At 39.2% G+C, this 18,419-nt stretch overlaps 3 protein-coding genes across 3 annotated transcripts; all 3 read right to left on the bottom strand.

Annotated features, from left to right (window-relative positions):
* Positions 1-519: 519 nt before the first annotated feature.
* LOC136470927 (signal peptide peptidase 1-like) lies at positions 520-6,171 on the bottom strand. Its single transcript, XM_066468655.1, has 12 exons — positions 5,993-6,171; positions 4,941-5,039; positions 4,708-4,823; positions 4,465-4,616; positions 4,296-4,381; positions 3,613-3,740; positions 3,438-3,488; positions 2,512-2,598; positions 2,333-2,402; positions 1,591-1,727; positions 1,416-1,493; positions 520-699 (listed from the first exon to the last, which is right to left on the bottom strand). The coding sequence occupies exons 2-12, from the start codon at positions 4,978-4,980 to the stop codon at positions 604-606; spliced, it is 1,041 nt and encodes a 346-aa protein (XP_066324752.1). The 5' UTR covers positions 4,981-5,039; positions 5,993-6,171; the 3' UTR covers positions 520-603.
* A 4,566-nt stretch (positions 6,172-10,737) lies between these two features.
* On the bottom strand, positions 10,738-14,462 carry LOC136475543 (uncharacterized). Its single transcript, XM_066473034.1, has 9 exons — positions 14,196-14,462; positions 13,696-13,722; positions 13,223-13,302; positions 12,932-13,004; positions 12,543-12,600; positions 12,005-12,059; positions 11,562-11,586; positions 11,294-11,385; positions 10,738-11,025 (listed from the first exon to the last, which is right to left on the bottom strand). Exons 1-9 carry the CDS (start codon positions 14,316-14,318, stop codon positions 10,995-10,997), a joined length of 564 nt encoding a protein of 187 aa, XP_066329131.1. The 5' UTR covers positions 14,319-14,462; the 3' UTR covers positions 10,738-10,994.
* Positions 14,463-14,592: 130 nt separating this feature from the next.
* LOC136475542 (protein LPA3-like) lies at positions 14,593-18,275 on the bottom strand. The gene is made up of 12 exons (XM_066473032.1): positions 17,825-18,275; positions 17,644-17,674; positions 16,907-16,999; positions 16,770-16,832; positions 16,564-16,675; positions 16,042-16,127; positions 15,885-15,943; positions 15,711-15,813; positions 15,554-15,614; positions 15,276-15,358; positions 15,067-15,147; positions 14,593-14,953 (listed from the first exon to the last, which is right to left on the bottom strand). The coding sequence occupies exons 1-12, from the start codon at positions 18,151-18,153 to the stop codon at positions 14,894-14,896; spliced, it is 1,161 nt and encodes a 386-aa protein (XP_066329129.1). The 5' UTR covers positions 18,154-18,275; the 3' UTR covers positions 14,593-14,893.
* Between the last annotated feature and the right edge of the window lie 144 nt (positions 18,276-18,419).

Here is an 18,419-nt window from a genome sequence, read left to right as displayed (position 1 = left end):
TTAATGATATATAGGAGGCATGATTGTTGCTTCATGAGTTCTGGGTAAGCCCATTCTGCCTCATGAGTTCATCACCCCTAATAAGCCTAAAGTAACGTAGGCCATCAACCCATTTTGGGTTTGCCACCAACCCTAATATAACAAGGAAACAATTTACCCCAAGTAACAATTATGAGTCATGACTATATGATTAAGCACGGTCGGTAAAAATCACTCGCTCTTCAAGCCCATGCTCTAAGACCTGAGTTGTTTTCCCTGAGCTGATTCGACCTGTAAAATCCCTAATTAAATTCTTGCCTGCAAAAAAACAAAGCTAATATGATGCATGAATGTGTCGGCCCAATCAGAGTTCTGGTGAATTCCTTAACGAATCAGGTGCACGTCAGGACATCACAAGTAACAGCATCTATTTTTCCCTCATCTCTTCCACTCTCCAGTCCAGGCCAAATAATCCTAAAAAAAAGAGTATCATGTTGAACCATTTCTAAGTTCTTAAGCCGACCTAGTATTAGAGGTCATCAAGCCTGTTTAGTTGCCAGACGACCTTACACGAAAACTGTCTTCCTGTCATGCTTTCCTCCAGATCTAAATCCTGCTAGAATGCTAGTCCACCTTTTTGTTGACTTTGGAACTATCGTCATCTTGCTCTTCTGCACCGCCTTCCTCTGCCTCAACTTTTGACTCATCAAACTCCAGAAGCTGCATTTGTAAGAGATGTGGTCAGAACTCAGGTCCTGCGTTCTGATACATATTTTATAACATGCCTACTTTTGTGGGAAACAAAAAGAAAAGCACACCTCCCCTCACCCCCAAAAAAATAAAGATGATATGAAAATGAAACAGATGACCAGATGGAACTATGCATCGCCATCAACATTCTTTGAGTTCAATCATCAACAAGTGTAACAGTAGTAGTTAATACCAACTCAGCATAAGGACAGGTTCTTCATGACTAACAGTAGTACTGATAGAGTGATAAGTACAGTTACCCAAATGTACAGATGAAAGGGCCATAAGGTGCCTGAGTCAGTCGGATACTCCAAGTGAAGCAATCAGAATGCAAAACAAGAGTTATTTGTATTCTTTAAAAGACACTAGTTTACACCCAATACTAAACCGTAGTAACTGTACTAAGAAAGTTACTTTTGACATGAAATCCTTTTCTTGCTTGCGCAACACTAGTTTTTAAGATGTGACATGGTTTTTGTAGTAATAGTAAAGAGACAAGCATCAACCAAGCAGAAAATTCAGGAACAGAATTAGGTCCATCCAAAGAAGCATATTTACTGTATCTAACAGTTCATCTTTTATTTAACTTTTATGCTACTCAAAGTTCAAGGCAAAGGATGCGTTAAGAGGCTAGACAAAAAAAAATTCTTTCGAATGGTAGCTGCAGTAAGTATTCAGAATCTGACCTGTTTCACCTCTCCATACCACAGACAGGGAACAGCGACGAAACCGACCACACCAGGAACAAGGTATAGTAGAGCAGGCTGCAATAAGCCTCAAAAATAATTATAGTATTAATATTACAGGGATGACAGAAATAAGGGGAAACAAGACAATATAAACCTGAGTAACAGAACTCACCTGTGCAGCTTGAAACCAGTTCATTACAATGATGGTCACCGTCAAACCCAAAGCGTATCCCAAAAATGCACTGTTGAAGTAACGGTTCTTGATACCTCTTGAGACATCAAAGCGCAAGGCAAGTGCAACAAATATACCTGGAAGCATAAGTACAAATACATATTATGTTCTGAATGTCTTCGAAACTGCCTAAATTCAGATTCAAATACCACATTTTTGTATGCAACTTGAATCAATTGAAATTATAATTTGTTTCTGTTGATACATATTGTGTGGTCCTCTAGGGGCCAGGAATGGACACAGATATTGGTTGTATTGGCAATAACTTAAGGCTGCATGCAACGAGATGGCCTAAAAGTGTGTTTGAGCATGGTTGTAGCAATATGGTGCAGAGCATGATCTAAATCCAACAGGACCAATTCTAGTTACAACATTGATTCTCTGTCAAGTGCTACAAAGAATACATAGATACCAAAAGTAACTATATCATAAATCTAAAATTCTGATCAATCCCCATGAATCAACAAAAGCAAGAGCTCCATTGATACAACATATCAGTAAATGACATTCTAACAATGTTCCAATATATAGCAGTTTTGTACAGATAACCTAATCATGTAGAACAAAGTTGGCACTTGACACTCCTACAGAGGCTGATATTACCGTTCAATAAGGGTCAAAGTCTGTGTCACAGCAAAGTAGAATATAACATAGCACAAGGAGAGAAATTTTTATTACTAACCAGGTATTACAATGTCACCAAGGCCAAGCATGGAGAATGGCCGTGCAGCATCTGCAGTTGGAAACAGAAGCTGTACATAACCAAGCAAAGCCAGATCAGCTGAAGCATCAAGATGAGAAAATGGAACTAACTGACAATGGTATTAACAAAAACCAAGTTCAGTAGGAAAGAGCACTGACCTTTATCGGGGCATCAAAAGATTTAGCCACACTGACCATAACTGGAGTGAAGAACACCCAGAAAATGTCATACACAAAGAGTCCACCCTGGAAATGGAAAAGGAAAAATGCATTTAGATATGAATGTAATAAAAGAACAGAGAATGATTCAGTGGCACTATGTTGAAACAAACAGAAGAAATCAATTCAGTCAAAAGTGATGAAATGGTTGTAAAAATTATTTTCAGAAATAGTGCAGTAAAAAATGCAAGGGCCCAGCCCAAATTACTCCAGAAATCAGAACTATTAATCTATTATACATCAGACAAAGGTTCGATATTTTAATATTCATGATTAATATGATCACACTTCAAAGCTTGCCAAGAAAAACTACTTTTTTTCAAAGTTTAATAAGTATATGACAAAGTGCACGCTAAAAACACCCCAAGGCATCGAATTAAATTAAATTTACCAACATGGTGACACTGCTGGGACAAATATTGCAGTCAAACAAATGTTTTGGTCAATACTGGGGGGAACAACAGAAAGCATGATCTGAATTTTGATTCTTAAATACACTTAGTGAAGTGTTAGAAAATATATTGAACTGTTATGAAGATTGGAGCACAATACAATTTGACAAGAATAAGAAATTGTACACATTTGAATCCACAAACAGACAACAAGCAATACTTTTAGCTTCCTATGGTGCATAGGAGATAATTCCTTTCATAGACAAATAAAGTCAAGATATATTGAGACCAGATGATCCGTAATGAACCATAGATATATAAAATGTTTCAGTGGTGATTATGATAGTGCAGAGATAATAAAATAAGGACAGGTTTGTGACTGAAACAATGAGGATGCTCTCTTAGAAGTTATGACATAAAATAGAAATATATAATGTTCAGGCCAAATCAAGCAAACATTGGGAAAACCCTTACCAAGAGAATGGCTCCAGTTTTAAATGATCCCAATGACAGCATCTCAATCCCCTGCAAAATTGAAGTGTTAAGGTTCTGGTCAACTAAAAACTGGTGCGTAAAACAAATCAAACGATTTTAGGTTTTATTCCATAATCTTTAGTAGTGTATATGAATGTTAACCATACAAACAAACCTGAATACAGAAAGCCAATCCCAGAACATTGTTTGCAAGCCAATGCTTCTTTGATGCATACCACAAGCAAAGGAAAAATCCAGGTATTGAAGCAACAATCTGGGACTTTGTGAACTCCACTGAGAGTGCTAAAATAAGAAATTCATGGACTCAAATCATCTTCAAGAATAAAGATTGCAAAGGGAGGCTACTGGCATAGTTAAATCCAGTACTCCATGTCCTTGTTCTGAATTAAGAGTCTAAGCCTAATAAGAAGTCAATCAAATGCAAAGGTTGTATTAAAAGTTAACACGATGACAGCCATTGTAACTGAAATCTTATAATATGTCTGTTTCAGAGGGAGAAATGGAAGCTTTCATATCCACAAAAATGCTGTAAACAAAGAATATACATCCATGCCAGTATTTAGATTTCTAATGTCAAAAAATGGAAGCTTCCATATCCACATGGAGAAATATCATTCTGTCCGTAGCAAGGTTAAAAGATTCAATGGTGAAAAAGCTCGAGTTCATTCAGTACAAAAGATAATATATCATTCAGTACGAAAAATGCGCAGCAGTACTTAAAATACAATCAAATAGTGCTCTAAAATAGCACTGAAAACATAGGTGTAGTAATATTTTAAGATCTGCATAACTGGATCAACAAGACTAAGCACAAAAGAAATGGAGTCGGGATCATACAGTGGAAAAATGGAGCCCGCCAGACGATGAGATTATCATTCCACTCTTTTGGAAGAAAATGTTTTATAGAAGGAAGGAGTGTTGCACTGCATAAGAAGGGCCTCATAAGTACAGCACATAAACAGCTTAACATGTCTGCAAAAGCTATTAGAAGAAAAAATGGACTTACGAGAGAGCAACAATGCCTAGAATGAAAAAGTAGGCAGTGAGCACAGCGTTGACCAAGTCTTTTGAGAGAAACTTGAATAGAAGGAACAGTGATAGAAGCATAGCACTTCCAACTAAGGGGAACCGCATAGCATGCTCCTTGGACATGGTCTCCTGCATAATAACAAATGCAAAAATAATTCAGTTGGTCACATGAGTTACAAGTCACAATAATAGCCAGCAGATACATCGGCGTGTTACTTACAGAGGGTGGAGTTGGCTTGACAGAACGGTAGCAACCCACATAGACAGTAAGGCATGCTGTCAATACCACATTCACATTTGGGTTTACGTTAACAACAAGTGGCGCCAAGCTCAGACCTGCATATTGTAAAATACATATGCTGCTGAGGTCAGCACGGGCTTATTATATCAAAGGGAAAAGAAGGAAAGGAGCGATGTAAAGGCAGTCATGGCTCAACTGCACAATTAACATACTGGCAAGAGCCAAATTGGCAGCACGTTCATGCGTCCTCATTGTTAGGAAACAATCTGGGAGACTAGCAAGGTGCCCTTTGTTGGAATATCAAATTGAACCTGCAAAGATGACGATGCACAAGAGGTGTTTTTTAGATCGAAGGCATTCACCCAGCGTTATTTAAAGCTTAACGAAAGCCCAAGATCCGAGGCTGGTGATACCAGCTTACAATTGGAGCACAGAGTTTAACTCGACTCTCAACACGACTTAACCGAACTCTAAACTGCACAAGAGGTGTTATCCCCGGCGACATACAAATAATGAGTTAGCAGAGCAAGTTCTGATCTGAAACAGCTAGTGTTGAAGTTTTTGATCGAATAATCAGTAAGGCTAACGGTGGAAGAAATATCTAACGGTAGAACAGATGTAATTTTATCCAATTTGTTTTCCATTTGCATTCCACAATCCAAAAGCTGAGAGTTTTGTTCAGCAGTAATGTAATGTCAAAGAATGCTTCAGCTATTCACACTGAAACCCACAAGTCCAGCAAGCAAAACTTGGGAGCTACGAGCCTCCGACAGCATAAACGATACAAAGTTCCTAAGTAAAATCATGCAGTAATACAATAGCAAGTTGTCGTGGTTCTGATGTCTTTCATCTCACAACTCAATTACCAAATTTTCCACAAGATTAACTGAATCAATTTCTCCTGAAAATCAACTTAAGAGAAGTGACTCCCAAAGGTCTGGTTTGCAAAACCCAGAGGCATAGTTTCTTTTATTTATTTATTAACATATATGAATATAAGACCCGTCGATTGGGATTACCAAGTCCTACGGGGTCAACTGAGATTTTCAAGGCATCAGGGAGCCAACTGGGATCGACACAGCGAGCCGTAGAGGAGGATAATCGAACAGTGATCACAGCAATCGGCAGGCCGTAGCAAAACAAACACAGCACGAAACTAACTATACAGACGCAGACAGTAATATGAATGAAACCCGCAGCCGCGGCAGAGAAATGATGGGGAGATCTCGCCGCACGAAACGTAGAGCGACTGGGGTTTACTCACCGAGGAACGAAGAGATCAGTCACCGGATCTCGAGCTGCTGTTGACCCCGTGCAGCCCCGGCAGAGGAAGGTTTTGGCGGGGGCGACGAAGGAAGGGAGGAGCACCGTCTCTGCGTTCCGTCGCCGGCGGTGAGGCCGGCTGCACGGGATGGGAGGAGGAAGAATTTGGGGATGAGCGGAAGGGAGGAGGGGAATGGCGGGAGTTATGGGGGTGTGTCTGTCTGCGTTTTTTTTTCTTGCGGCTCAGTGTGGTGTGGCCCACCAACACGAGGTACTTGTGACGAACAGGTAAAGTTGATCAAAATTAAATTACCTCCTGTAATTAAAAAATGTATACTAAGCTCAGAATAAAGTTCTGTCAAACCATCACGCTAAAACATTACTTTCTCATTCTAAATTATATAAGACATTTTATATTGCTATATATACTTAAATATACGCTATGTCTAGATGTATGACAAAAATAGTGTACGTGTAAAATCCAAAACTTTTTTATAATTTAGAACAGAGGGAGTAGTAAATAAATTTTAACTTTTAGATTGTTTGGTTTTAAAATACAGTTATATGTGTGAATTTTTTTTGAAAATACTGGTTAAATAACAAAATTTTGAACGATTCTGAAAAATACGTTCTATCTAGACATCTAGTAGAATAAAATAGTGGTTAAATGTATGCTTCAAAATCGTGCAAAATAAAATGTGACAACTGACGTGTATGTTTTATCTTTGGGGGTAACAATTTTGAAAATAAGAGTTCTATGGACTATGGTAGATATGGATATAGGAATCTCTATCTATCTATCTATCTATCTATCTATCTATCTATCTATCTATATCTATGTCTATATCTATATCTCTTATAAAGTTAATTCCCATTGTAGTTTATCTCTATCCATGTCATGTCCCATAATAGTCATATCGTCACACTAACTTCCAAACTCCTATAGTATCATCGGTAAGAATAATTACTACTTTCAACATATAAAGAAATATAGAAGACATCCATATATTGATATTTGTTTTGCCATTCCATTAATTTGATCTAATTATATCAGTTTTTTATTAGATGTTTTCAATTGCCTTGTCCAATTTTAATAAGAATGGGTATAAGAACATATATATTCAACTTATATATGCAGTAATTTAATTTTTAAAGAAGCCCCGCAGCAACGTGCGCGGTATATGAAAGAAAAGAAAATCAACAGTTTAAAAGGAATGGTTTGTGATGACAAATTGGCGATGTCAACGAGCGCACAACACTTTGCGAATAAGGGGTATCTTGGGGTATAATTGGTGCATTTGATGACGTCGTCGTAGATATACCGTACAGCAAAGAAGACGAGCACAGGGTATTAAGATGTTCATTTATTGGAAAGAAGATATTGAGATCTTCAAGTGCACTTGAAAAAAAAAGGATATGGCAGTTCAGCTTTATTTAGCAAATTACGTCCACAAATTTCTAACTTGTTATTTATGGCAATCCAACTGTATTAGCAAATTGCGTCTTCAAACTAAAATGCATATAATCTTCGGTGATCTTCTATCAAAAATGCATATGATCTTTGGTGATGATCTTCTATCTAAATGCATATGATCTGTGATCTTCGATTTAAAATTCATATGATCTTCGGTGATCTTCTATCTAAAATGCATATAATCTTTTCATAAAAATAATGCATATAATCCTCGGTGATGATGCCACTGACCTACAGGCAGTCATCATCAAACCGTACTCGGCAACAAAACCTTAGATAAAACATTCAGATTTCCGATAGCCCCTGACAGGATAGTTCAACCGGCCGTTTTTAACTGTAGCTCATCAGTAAACAAAATTTGATGTCCTTGTAGCACCCGGTTTTAACAACAAAACCAGATACACACCATATGTGAGCTCAGGAAGTCAAATCTCACATATAGCTACAAATAAGGGTAATATCAATAGACAATGCTTAAATACATAACGTATTAGTATAAAGAATATAACCTCAGAGTATAGACAGTGTAAAGACAACTCCAATCTTCAGACGAAGACTCCAAATCCACATGGACAACTGACTGGTTGATCACAAGCCTAATTCATCTAAACTCTAGCAATCTGATACCCATCCGGGATTTTTATCCAAATAATTGAAAATAAAGCAAGCGTAAGTACATGTCGTACTCAACAAATATAACGTGAGGTTCATGAGGCTCAAAAGGCTGACACCGGTTTAACTGCGATTAGCTTTTAATGAGTCATGATTTTAGCAATTGAGTAGCAACAAGTTCACCTCAAGCCCATAAACACATGATCAGGTAAAAATGAATAATGAATAGCATAAACAGTAATCATTAGTGAGCATCTTCATCATCAGTATCATCTGTGTTCATCATCTATTCCGTAAATGTTCCAAGGCCGCTCGTGACCGTGAGCACGGCTGATATACCAGTTTTACACTCTGCAGAGGTTGTACACTTTCACTGTGAGTCGTGATTTACCCTTTCGCCCGAGGTGATCAGCCTCTTGACCCACTACCAAGGAAGGTCGGCAGGGTTCACTATGAAGCCTTTCAAAGGTTCGTCTAATAAGTTAGGGCCATTAGATTCACTCGGCAAATAGATGTAGGAACCCCCTGTCGAATGGCACAATTCCATCACGGCTATACACATAAGAGTAGAGGCTGTCCTATACCCGATTCGTCAAGCCATTCTTACGCCAATAAAGGTAACCACTAACAAGCTAGAAAAGGTCCTCATACTGAGCTAAAGCCAGAGCCATATAGCCCTCACAGCTGTACTGTAAGTCCCGGATGATCACTTACAGATAAGTCCTTAGGGAGAGGAATCTAGAGCACCATAAAACAGCCCAATGCTCTAGCCCCCTTGTTCCATGTTGCTAAAAAGCATCTTTTAATGTTTATTGCATATACCATTAGTCAAGTTACAAGATCATGGTTGTAGTTGAGCACTAGCATCATATTACCCAATGCAGTACCCCATAGGAGTCAAGGTACAAGTACAAAAGACTAGGATATCCTTAGTGGTAGTCAAGGTAGACACATGCAGTATGAATTAAATGATTAACAGTGAATAGGCAACAAGGATGGTCCCATGCTATACTTGCCTTAAAACACCGATCCTTCGGTAAGCTTTAATCTTCAACGTACTTCTTCTTGGTCACCACGTATATCTCACTGACTGGACGTAATCATAAAACACCACACATGCATCCATGCAATCATACACGAAGCAAACAATAGATCTAAATTAGAACAATACATCAAACATCAAATTAAGATGAAAAGTTTGTAAAACGAATCTACGTCTTACGATGAACACACAGACGCGAAAAGTACGCTAATCGAAGCTATGGTTAAAAAGATACAACTATCGATAGATTTACTCATAAAACTATTAGCTTCATGTGTCTTAATGGTATAAAAACATATATAAGATATTTTATAGAGATTATAATTTAAGTCAAATTTAGATTTGATTTATAAAACTAAAGTGAAACAAATTATATTCTATTTATAAAATCCAGTTGCATAATTGTTATTTAAGATATGATTCAAACCATGAAATTCCAGTATTAGTGACATGATAAACACTATTACTAACGCGTAGATCTTGACGCTATGAATCTAACGCAACTTGAATGGACTAAAACGGATCTAAGACGCAGAAGATATGATTTAAACAAGATTTCTTTTAGTCAAATATTAGATTAAATCTAATCATGAATTTTAAAAGTAAAAAACATACTGAACAGTAGTATAAACACGTAGATTATGAAATTACAAACCTAACGCAAGTTGAACGGATCAAATCGGAGTTAAAACGGAGAAGTTATGGCTAAAACAAAATCAGTGGCAATTCTGTAAATAGTTGAAAACGTATTTTGGATCTAAATCAACGAAACTACGCTTTTAAAAGAAGAAGACGAAGTCTGGGAAAACATTTTGGATGGCGGTCTTACCTAGGGGTACCTAGGCGGCGTAGGAGGAGCAAGACGACAACGGCAACGGCGACAGCGACAACAACGGCGAGAGAAAGAGGAGAAAAATATAATTTACTATACGAGGGATTTCCCAAACTAGGGGCTCCCCATATGGTAGTTTTGGTGTGCTTTGCCCAAGGGGTTGGTTGATATATATAGGAAGAAAAACTCCCCATATCCACGTCAACTAGCGATATGGTACTAATTGATATTACCCCCTCCACATTTACTAATGGGCCTAAATAAACATTAAAGCCCATTAGTAAATAAATGCATGGACCTTTAGAATTTATTAGGATTATTGCACATGGGCTTTGAGCGTTGGGATAAATGAGAGATTTATTATTTTCGGAATTAATTAATTTCGTGGATAAAATAATTCTAGAAAAGTCTAGAATTGATATTTAAGCCACGAAAAATACTCTGGGACCTCCGAAAATTTGGGGTAAATTTCCAGAGACACTTTGAAACATGATGAACCCAAATAAAGTATTTGGAGCTCATAAAAATATTGTTGGGAACTTGGAACATAAAGATTACGGTGAAGGAGGTAGGAATTAAATTCCAGAAAGAAGTTGGAAAATTCCTAAAGATAGATATTCGTCTACGAAACGTATAAAAAACACACATTTTGCACATAGAAACACGAAGTGCGACCGGCATGAATGCAACAAACACGTTTCTACCTTATGATAAATTTTAAATTAATGAAATTTTTATTTTCCTATGTTTTTATGTGCACAATAATTCACAAATAAATCATTTTAACTCTATTTTCAAAAGTGGCAAATTTTAGGGTGTTACAAGTTGCTTTCTCTACAGATCAGTCTAAGCTTTTGACCAAGAATATCATATGGCACGAATTACATGTCCCGTTTACAAGAAATACGAGTGAAACACAAACAATCAGAATTGGCAGCTTCATGTCTCTCTAAATGGCGTCAGGGACTACTAGAGCTTTGTTCCTTGACATTTCCCAGCCTTTCGCTTGTTTTGCTTTGCCAAACAACGATCTGCCCGGCATGTCATAGTTCATCATCGATCTGGATGGTAGCACTGGAAGGAAAAAGAAACCGAAAGGCATATTTTAGAGCAACTAAATTAGGAGGAAAAGTGTGTGCGAACTGTGAATGTAAAACAAGCCTGCATTGTTATTTTACAAGTGTGTTAAAAGAATCTAGCAGCTGCCATGGCATTGTGACAAAATGTTGTTTTGAAATTTGGCTGAAAGGAAAGGATCATTTTTTGGAATCACCACATTGACATGCATGCTCATTGTGATTATTTATATGCAGGCACAAATACCATTATCAGCTGTAAATACCTTGTGGATTGACAGTGTTTGCTAATATCTTCACAAAGGGCCTTGCTTACATTTTCTGATTCTGTGGAGCTTGTTTTTATCCACTCAGCAAGCTGCAGATGAACCAGAAAAAATAATCAAAATCCATATAAGATCATGTTCCGACTAAATGCATAAAAACCATATGATTCAAAACATTGAATGCAGCTATTAAGCATGCTAAAGATTAGGTGTAACTCCGTATTTGCTAAAACAAAATTGTAGTCAATTCCACCCAACACAAGCCTACCTCATCCTCTGTTTCCTCCAGTAGCCTGTGTAGTAAGTGAAGCTGGTTAGCTCATCCACTCAAATAGTTGGTATGATTCTTACAGAAATCACAGAAAGCCAATATTATCTTTACACAACCAATAAAGTTATGCTTTAAAGCACATGGTGACTGAAGAGTTTGTTTAGCCTTGCCTTAAAGTCAAGTAATCAAGAGTGAAACTTAACAGGTAATAAAAAAAAATAAGCAATTAGGAAAAGGCATGCATAACATGTTTGGGAGGGTGGGGGATGTAATTGACCAAGACACATACAAATTTTGTATCCACACAAATGAGAACAAGATTATGCGTACATTATATGTTCTGCCAGCTAAATATTAAAAAAATTAATGAAAATTTCAAACAATATATGCTGCCTATTCTATCCGTCAATTTTTTTAAAATAACTGGGAAAATATTGTACCTTCCACAGAAGGTGGACAAATTTTTCGAATGCGCTCGTGCTGCTGCCTTATTTTCTGCAAAAAGAACGACAATAAGCAATAAAGGTCAGATATTTAGAAACAGTCCTTATACACAGATAAATTTTTATTACAATGAAGCAAAACAAACCCAAAGGCAGTGCTTGTTCTTTGCTTGGCAAGCATTCAGCATTTTGATTTACCATAAGAAAATGCAAGTTCATTTCCTTGTCTTGGATCAATTACTAGGGCCATTTCTTTTTGTACTATCCTCCAAGATTATATATTTACATCACTGAATCAGAATTGCTTGTAATAAGACTATCACGTAAGCACATACAGTAACTATCAAAAACACAGTTCTAAACCTGGTGCCTGCATTTTTCTGGGATGATGCGTGTAAGAGAACGATTAAGCAGAAAGAATGCATTAGCATAATTGAGAAACTATGGATTGACATTGCACTTCGGGCTCTCAGTTTCAATATAGTAACAGGCCATCAGAAGAGTAAACAGGAGCCACAAAGTTGGTAAAAATTACCAGTTTGAAAGCTATTCCAGTCTGTTACTTTAACCCATCCCTTTTCACCTGATTCCAACTGCATACAAAAAATATGTTAGGTGGATAAATGCTTAGCATATTCAAAGTATACTAAAAAGTGAAAACCTAGTTCATATTTATGGCATGTTTATAACACTTGATACATACTCCCTCCATTCCAATTTATAGGTCGTTTTGGCTTTTCTAGATACATAACTTTTATTATGTATCTAGACATATCGTATATCTAGGAGCATAGCAAAAGCTATGTACCTAGAAAAGCCAAAACTACCTATAATATGGGGCAGAGGATGTAGAAAAGGGATGCAGCATCAATAATATAGTGTTAAGTGCAAATTCTAAAACAATTATAAATCTTTATTTCCTACCTTCTTTAAGGTATAATCTTGCATCTTATCACATAGGCCATCCAGAAGTTCTACAACCCGAAGCTCACTGACCCTGCACCATGTATGCAGAACCAAGTACATAACATTACAAAAGTAAGTGACAAAATATGTCCATAAATTGCTACAAGTATGTGAGGCCAAACAATGCTTGTCAAGATTGAATGGTCTCCATGTGGAATGTTAAATCAAGGATTGTTCCACTAAATATTTTTCAAGTATGCATCAATTTTGTCATTAAAAAATGTATGTGCTCATGCTGTCTTCTTTTACCTGTAATCAATGACCTTCCCCTCCCTCTGACCTTTAGAATTTAAGCGGTTGCGCAAGTCCAAGTGATTTCTCGGCTTCTCCTGCATTACAGGATTCAGGAACAAAAAATTGACCAAATGGTTCCAAAAAACTAATATGATAATACACTACTAAGATTATGGATTGATTGCTTTGTTAATTGTAAAAAAAAAGTATTTTCACACTTGAGAAAGATAAAGATACTACTCCCTCCATTCCAAATTATAAGACGTTTTAGCTTTTCTAAATACATTGTTTTTATTATGTATCTAGACATAGTGTATATCTAAATGCATAGCAAAACCTACAAATATATAAAAGCCAAAACATCTTACAATTTGGAATGGAGATAGTATTTAATAAAAATAAAACCGTAATCAGCATTGTAAAGAATGATTGGAAACTCGGATCACTAAATTAAAGGCAACTGAAGGACAAGCTATTGATTCACTTACACTCGAAATTCCAATCTCTAGCTCCGCCTGGAAAGAAGATAAAGAGACACATCAGAATGTATAGTGTACATCCCAAATTGCTGGAACAAAATGCAGCATATGAAACACAAATCCCATTTGGTGACAGTAGAGAGGCACTAAGAGGTACTAGCATATGTCACTGGAACTCAAAATTGAGTCTTTCCAACAAAATGGTGTATTCCCACTACCTCAGTGCAACATCTCGTTAATCCATTCAGCAATTTCAATTTATCAACACAACAGTGCTAGTCAGGGCCCTGTATCTGCAAAAGTTCAAACTTTGACTCCACCAGCATCGAAATTATTCAGAGAACGCTACATGATCCAGGCCACGATCTATCTTGGACTACAGCTTCACGACGAGCGGAAAAGATCGAAGCTAATTTCTTCACTTCGCTGACGTAAAACGTTTCCAAGACACACTTAATAGGGTGCTCCGATAATGGGGGTAGAGAAAGGCGAAGAGAAGAGGAACTTACAGCAACGGCCTTGCAGGCGGCGCACCTGTCACCGATGGCGGATGCGGAGGTGACGGCTGCTGCGAGGATGGCGGCGAGGAGTAGGAGGGCGCCGGATCTGTGGATTGCAGCTCTTGGCTCCATCTCTGGCGATCTCGCGGGGTCTCGTCTCTGGTCTCCCTCCCGATTTCCAGTCTCCGCTTCCGCCTGAGCGTGGTGGTCTTTTTACAGATATGACCTCGAGATCTTGCACATGTTTAAATACGTCCGTACTGTTTCAGTTAATATAGAAGTTTCTGGAATTGGGTCAATTCTCTCCTTACGACTACCACTCCACTTTGGCATGCGTCCAAGAAAAATTTTACAGCCATAAGCTTGGCAAATGAAATGCAAGACTGAAACACAAGTAGCAAGACTGAAATGTTTTGGTTGAGTCCCCTGCATTTTATCACCTTTAAGCTGAAGAGCCCAAGGACACAAAGCACAAACAGAACAAATGTACAGTCACCGTTAAGAAAAAAAAAAACATTCTTGGTGCTCACATGCTCACATGATAATAATGCTACGATATCAGCACAAGCAATGTTATTATGCTGTACATGGACTTCTCTCTCTGTAATTTCAGATTTTTCAATTACATACAAGAAGACATGGACGCTCGTTTGGCCTATTTTCCACTCCAAGGTCAGAAAAAGCATTCAGCCAGCAGCTGCAGCATCTCAAGTTCGCCACGCAGCCGACGTCTCCTGATCAACGTTCTCTTCCCACCAAGTAGCATTCTGCATCACAGAAACTCAGTTACTAAACCTCATGATGTGCTATAGTGAAATGGAGTTTATCCAAGCAGGCGCTTTGAAGCTGCAACCAACTGTTTGACTAGGATGAGATGAACCTTGTATCCTCTTCTGAGAAATTCAAGTGAGCTTCCCTCTTCTTCTTGTAAACCAATAACTCTCAATAGTTCTTCTTTCGCCTGAAAGGAGAGAAATTGCATGGCAGGCCCAACAAGCTTGAACGAAGTTAGTATTTTTTTTTTCCCCAAACACACAAGAGAGCAGAAACGAAGTAGAGCAAATGCATTTGAGTAACTAATGGTATAACCTGTCCCAAAGTGAACCGAGCTTCGCTCTCTGCAACACATGCATAGGAGCCATCAGCCTGCTTCAGCATGACCTGCCAGGGGCCTGAACAAACAGTAAACCAGAAGGTCAGTAGCTAACGATGCTGATAAATAGGGATGACATTGCCCGCCAAAAGATTGACTTTGCATAATTAATTATTTAGTTTGATCTTCTATTGCATACCCAGCACACCAGATCTATCTTCCAAACTGTAATCTTTTCTAGTGAAGAAATCCAAATAAGCTCTCCAGTATTTACCTGGGTATTGGCGGAATACAGCTCCACTGTAATTCACTATGTATGGAGCGACTGCGATTGTCTACACAGTTAAGAAGGGAAAGTAGTCACAGATGGTACAGGAAGCCATAAACAAAAAGGATATGTGTAGATGGATAAAAGTAAGACAAATGAATACCTTGGAGTAGTCACGCTGTCTGATATAAAATACTGGGGTGAATTGAGAAAGGAATCGGTAGTGCAGATCTTTTGGGGGAAACCCCAGAAGCCCCAAGTCAGAACTGCACAGTGAATTGCGTAAGTCACTGCCTCATAAAGCAACAGGCTATGGTTTGGGATATATGAGATATACCGCAATGTATCTAGTTCAAGATTGAATAGAAGGGCTGGAACAGATGTGGCAAACTTTTCCTGAAATTAGCAAAAGCACGAAGAAAGAATCAACTGGATGTGCAAATAACACCTACATGCACATCACCAGCAAATGAAGCATTATATTCTAGACATACCACATACTTCTCTATAGAAGCAAGGTCACGTGTGCTGCTGTTGATGAAGACATATAATGATGGTGGTTCATCAGATTTCCATCTATCTGTATCCACACCAGGCAACTGGTTATGAAGAAATTATTCATGGGTATTTATATGAGAATTATCTCATAATAATAGCATCAAAACTGACTGATGTTTGTTATTCGATGGTGGAAAGGGAACTTATGCTTCATTTATACACACTAATCGGACATTTCATTTCCATTTTTCAAAAATTGATAATTCATCAACACGAAAAGGCTTGCTATTTACTAAAAAATTGTAAAGTATTAACATGTATCGTTAGCTCACGACCATGGCAAATTGGCATAAAGTGTTTGCCATCCAGTTAGCTCCTCTAAGAAGATGGCTTCCATCATTCCACGCAAAAGAGTGTCATGAACTCTTTGATAAAATAATATAATGAACAATGTCATTTTAGACTTGGACTCGCATGTCTATTGCCTTCATTACTGCATTTGGATCAATATATTTTACCTTCATTGTCATCTGAGAAGTCAAAATCCAGAGTATTTCTTATCGATTTGAAGAAGCTGTTGACAGGGTCGGTGGGTACATCATCCAGGGAACTGACAGTTACACCCTCAATCTAAAGATGTGTCAATTAAATTAAGTGCCACTGTAATAATGAAGAAAATTGTACGAGAGGTTGATTAAGAAAAAAAAATTGACACATCATTTACCGTGTCTATAGCTGTCTTGAACAACTGTGACGCCCTACGCTTTTCAGGTTGATCAGGAAACACCTGAAATCAACTAGAAGAAAGCAAATGAGCACAGTTCTGCATCAGGGAGGATAGCGTGTGAAGCTTGAACTTACTATACAGGACCTAGTCCCCTTGAGCTCTTTGAGCTTCCTAGCAACAACAAGAGCAAGCTGGATGTTGGCATCGATGAATTCATCTGAGGAGCCCTGCAGGAGTCCAGCAGGATGATCAGAAACAGAGCAGCTGAGATAGACAGAGAATAGAGCAGTGGCCTATAACCCTCTCCCTAATACAGTAATAATTAAGTGATGGCCATTGGTTTTCTTTCGGCAACTGTTGAGTTTGGGGGTCTTGGGATCCCTGATTTAAAGTCTGGCGTTGTTGAATTCCTGGATCTTTAGGTGTCATTTACAATCCAATTCTATTTGGACTAAGATTGGAGACCATAAGTATAGGACTAACAGACCAAATGTTCTGTGCTGTGCTGATAATATGACTTCCCCTTTTGGAAAGGGGTGATGTGGGCTATACAGGCTACTCAAACGGGCATTGGAATGGAAGGTTGGACGAAATGGGGAAAAAATCGTTTTTGACGACGGGGCTGTTTGGATTCTCCTCATCACACGAATGAAGACTCGATGGTGACACAAAGTAACCAAAATGTATTCGGGTAGTGGTGCTGTTGGGTTTTAAGGCCTTTTCTGTTTGTGGCTGGCGCGCCAATACGCTGAAACTTAGCTGTCTTGAACGCTTTATGATCAATATAAAGCGGGGGAAACCTTTTCTTTTTCTCTAAACAAAAAAAGATAGAGTGATGCATGGACATAAAGCGATGAGTAGATAGATGAACCTTGTACGAAGAGATGCTGCTTGGCAGAGGCCTTGGTATATAACACATATCGTCACAGTACAGAAGCAGGAGTCGTCCAGGCCAGGAAGAAGGCATGAAGCAACAAGGAAACGAACGGTGAGGAGATAATGCAGGAACGGTGGCAGCAACTGCAGCAGCGAAGGGAGCGAGGTTAGCTCACGGGAACTCGATCTCGAGCCGGGTCTTGCCGTCGCCGATGGCGCAGGCGAGTGAGCGCGCGGCGTCGGTGACGAGCACGTCGTAGGACCGCGGCTTGTACACGGACACCCCGGCCCTGAGCGCCTCCACGTCCCCGGCCCCCGTCCCAGCTTCCGCGCGCGGGGAGACGGCAAGCCGGCGGCGGCGCCGGAGCGGTGAAGAAGAGGAGGCAGAGGTGGCGGCGGCGGCGGCGGCCGTGGACAGGCGGGGCGGAGAGGGGGAGGAGCAGGGGAAGGGGAGCCGGAAGTGGCGGGCGCAGAGAGCCGTGGGCGGCGGGGAGGCCATGGCCATGGCCGTGCGCGCGCGCTTCGACAGGCCGGGCGGCAGCGTCGTCTGTCGCCTGCGACGAGGAGAGGAGAGAGTGGAGGAGGGAAAGAGACGACGGGTCGACGGCACAGCCGCACGCTGACGCTGCCGCGAGGCGAAGGGGCGAAGGGGCGACGGGACCAATCGAGTCTACTGCCAGGTGGGCCCAGGAGTAACCTCTCGCCTCAGTGGCAGGTGGGACCATGCTGAGAAAGTGAAGCGAGCAAAAAAAAACAAAAATAAAAATAGGT

Source organism: Miscanthus floridulus, chromosome 8 (genome assembly GCF_019320115.1).
Source record: "Miscanthus floridulus cultivar M001 chromosome 8, ASM1932011v1, whole genome shotgun sequence".
In the NCBI taxonomy this organism is placed as follows: Eukaryota; Viridiplantae; Streptophyta; class Magnoliopsida; order Poales; family Poaceae; genus Miscanthus; species Miscanthus floridulus.
This window is presented reverse-complemented; position numbering and strand designations above follow the sequence as displayed.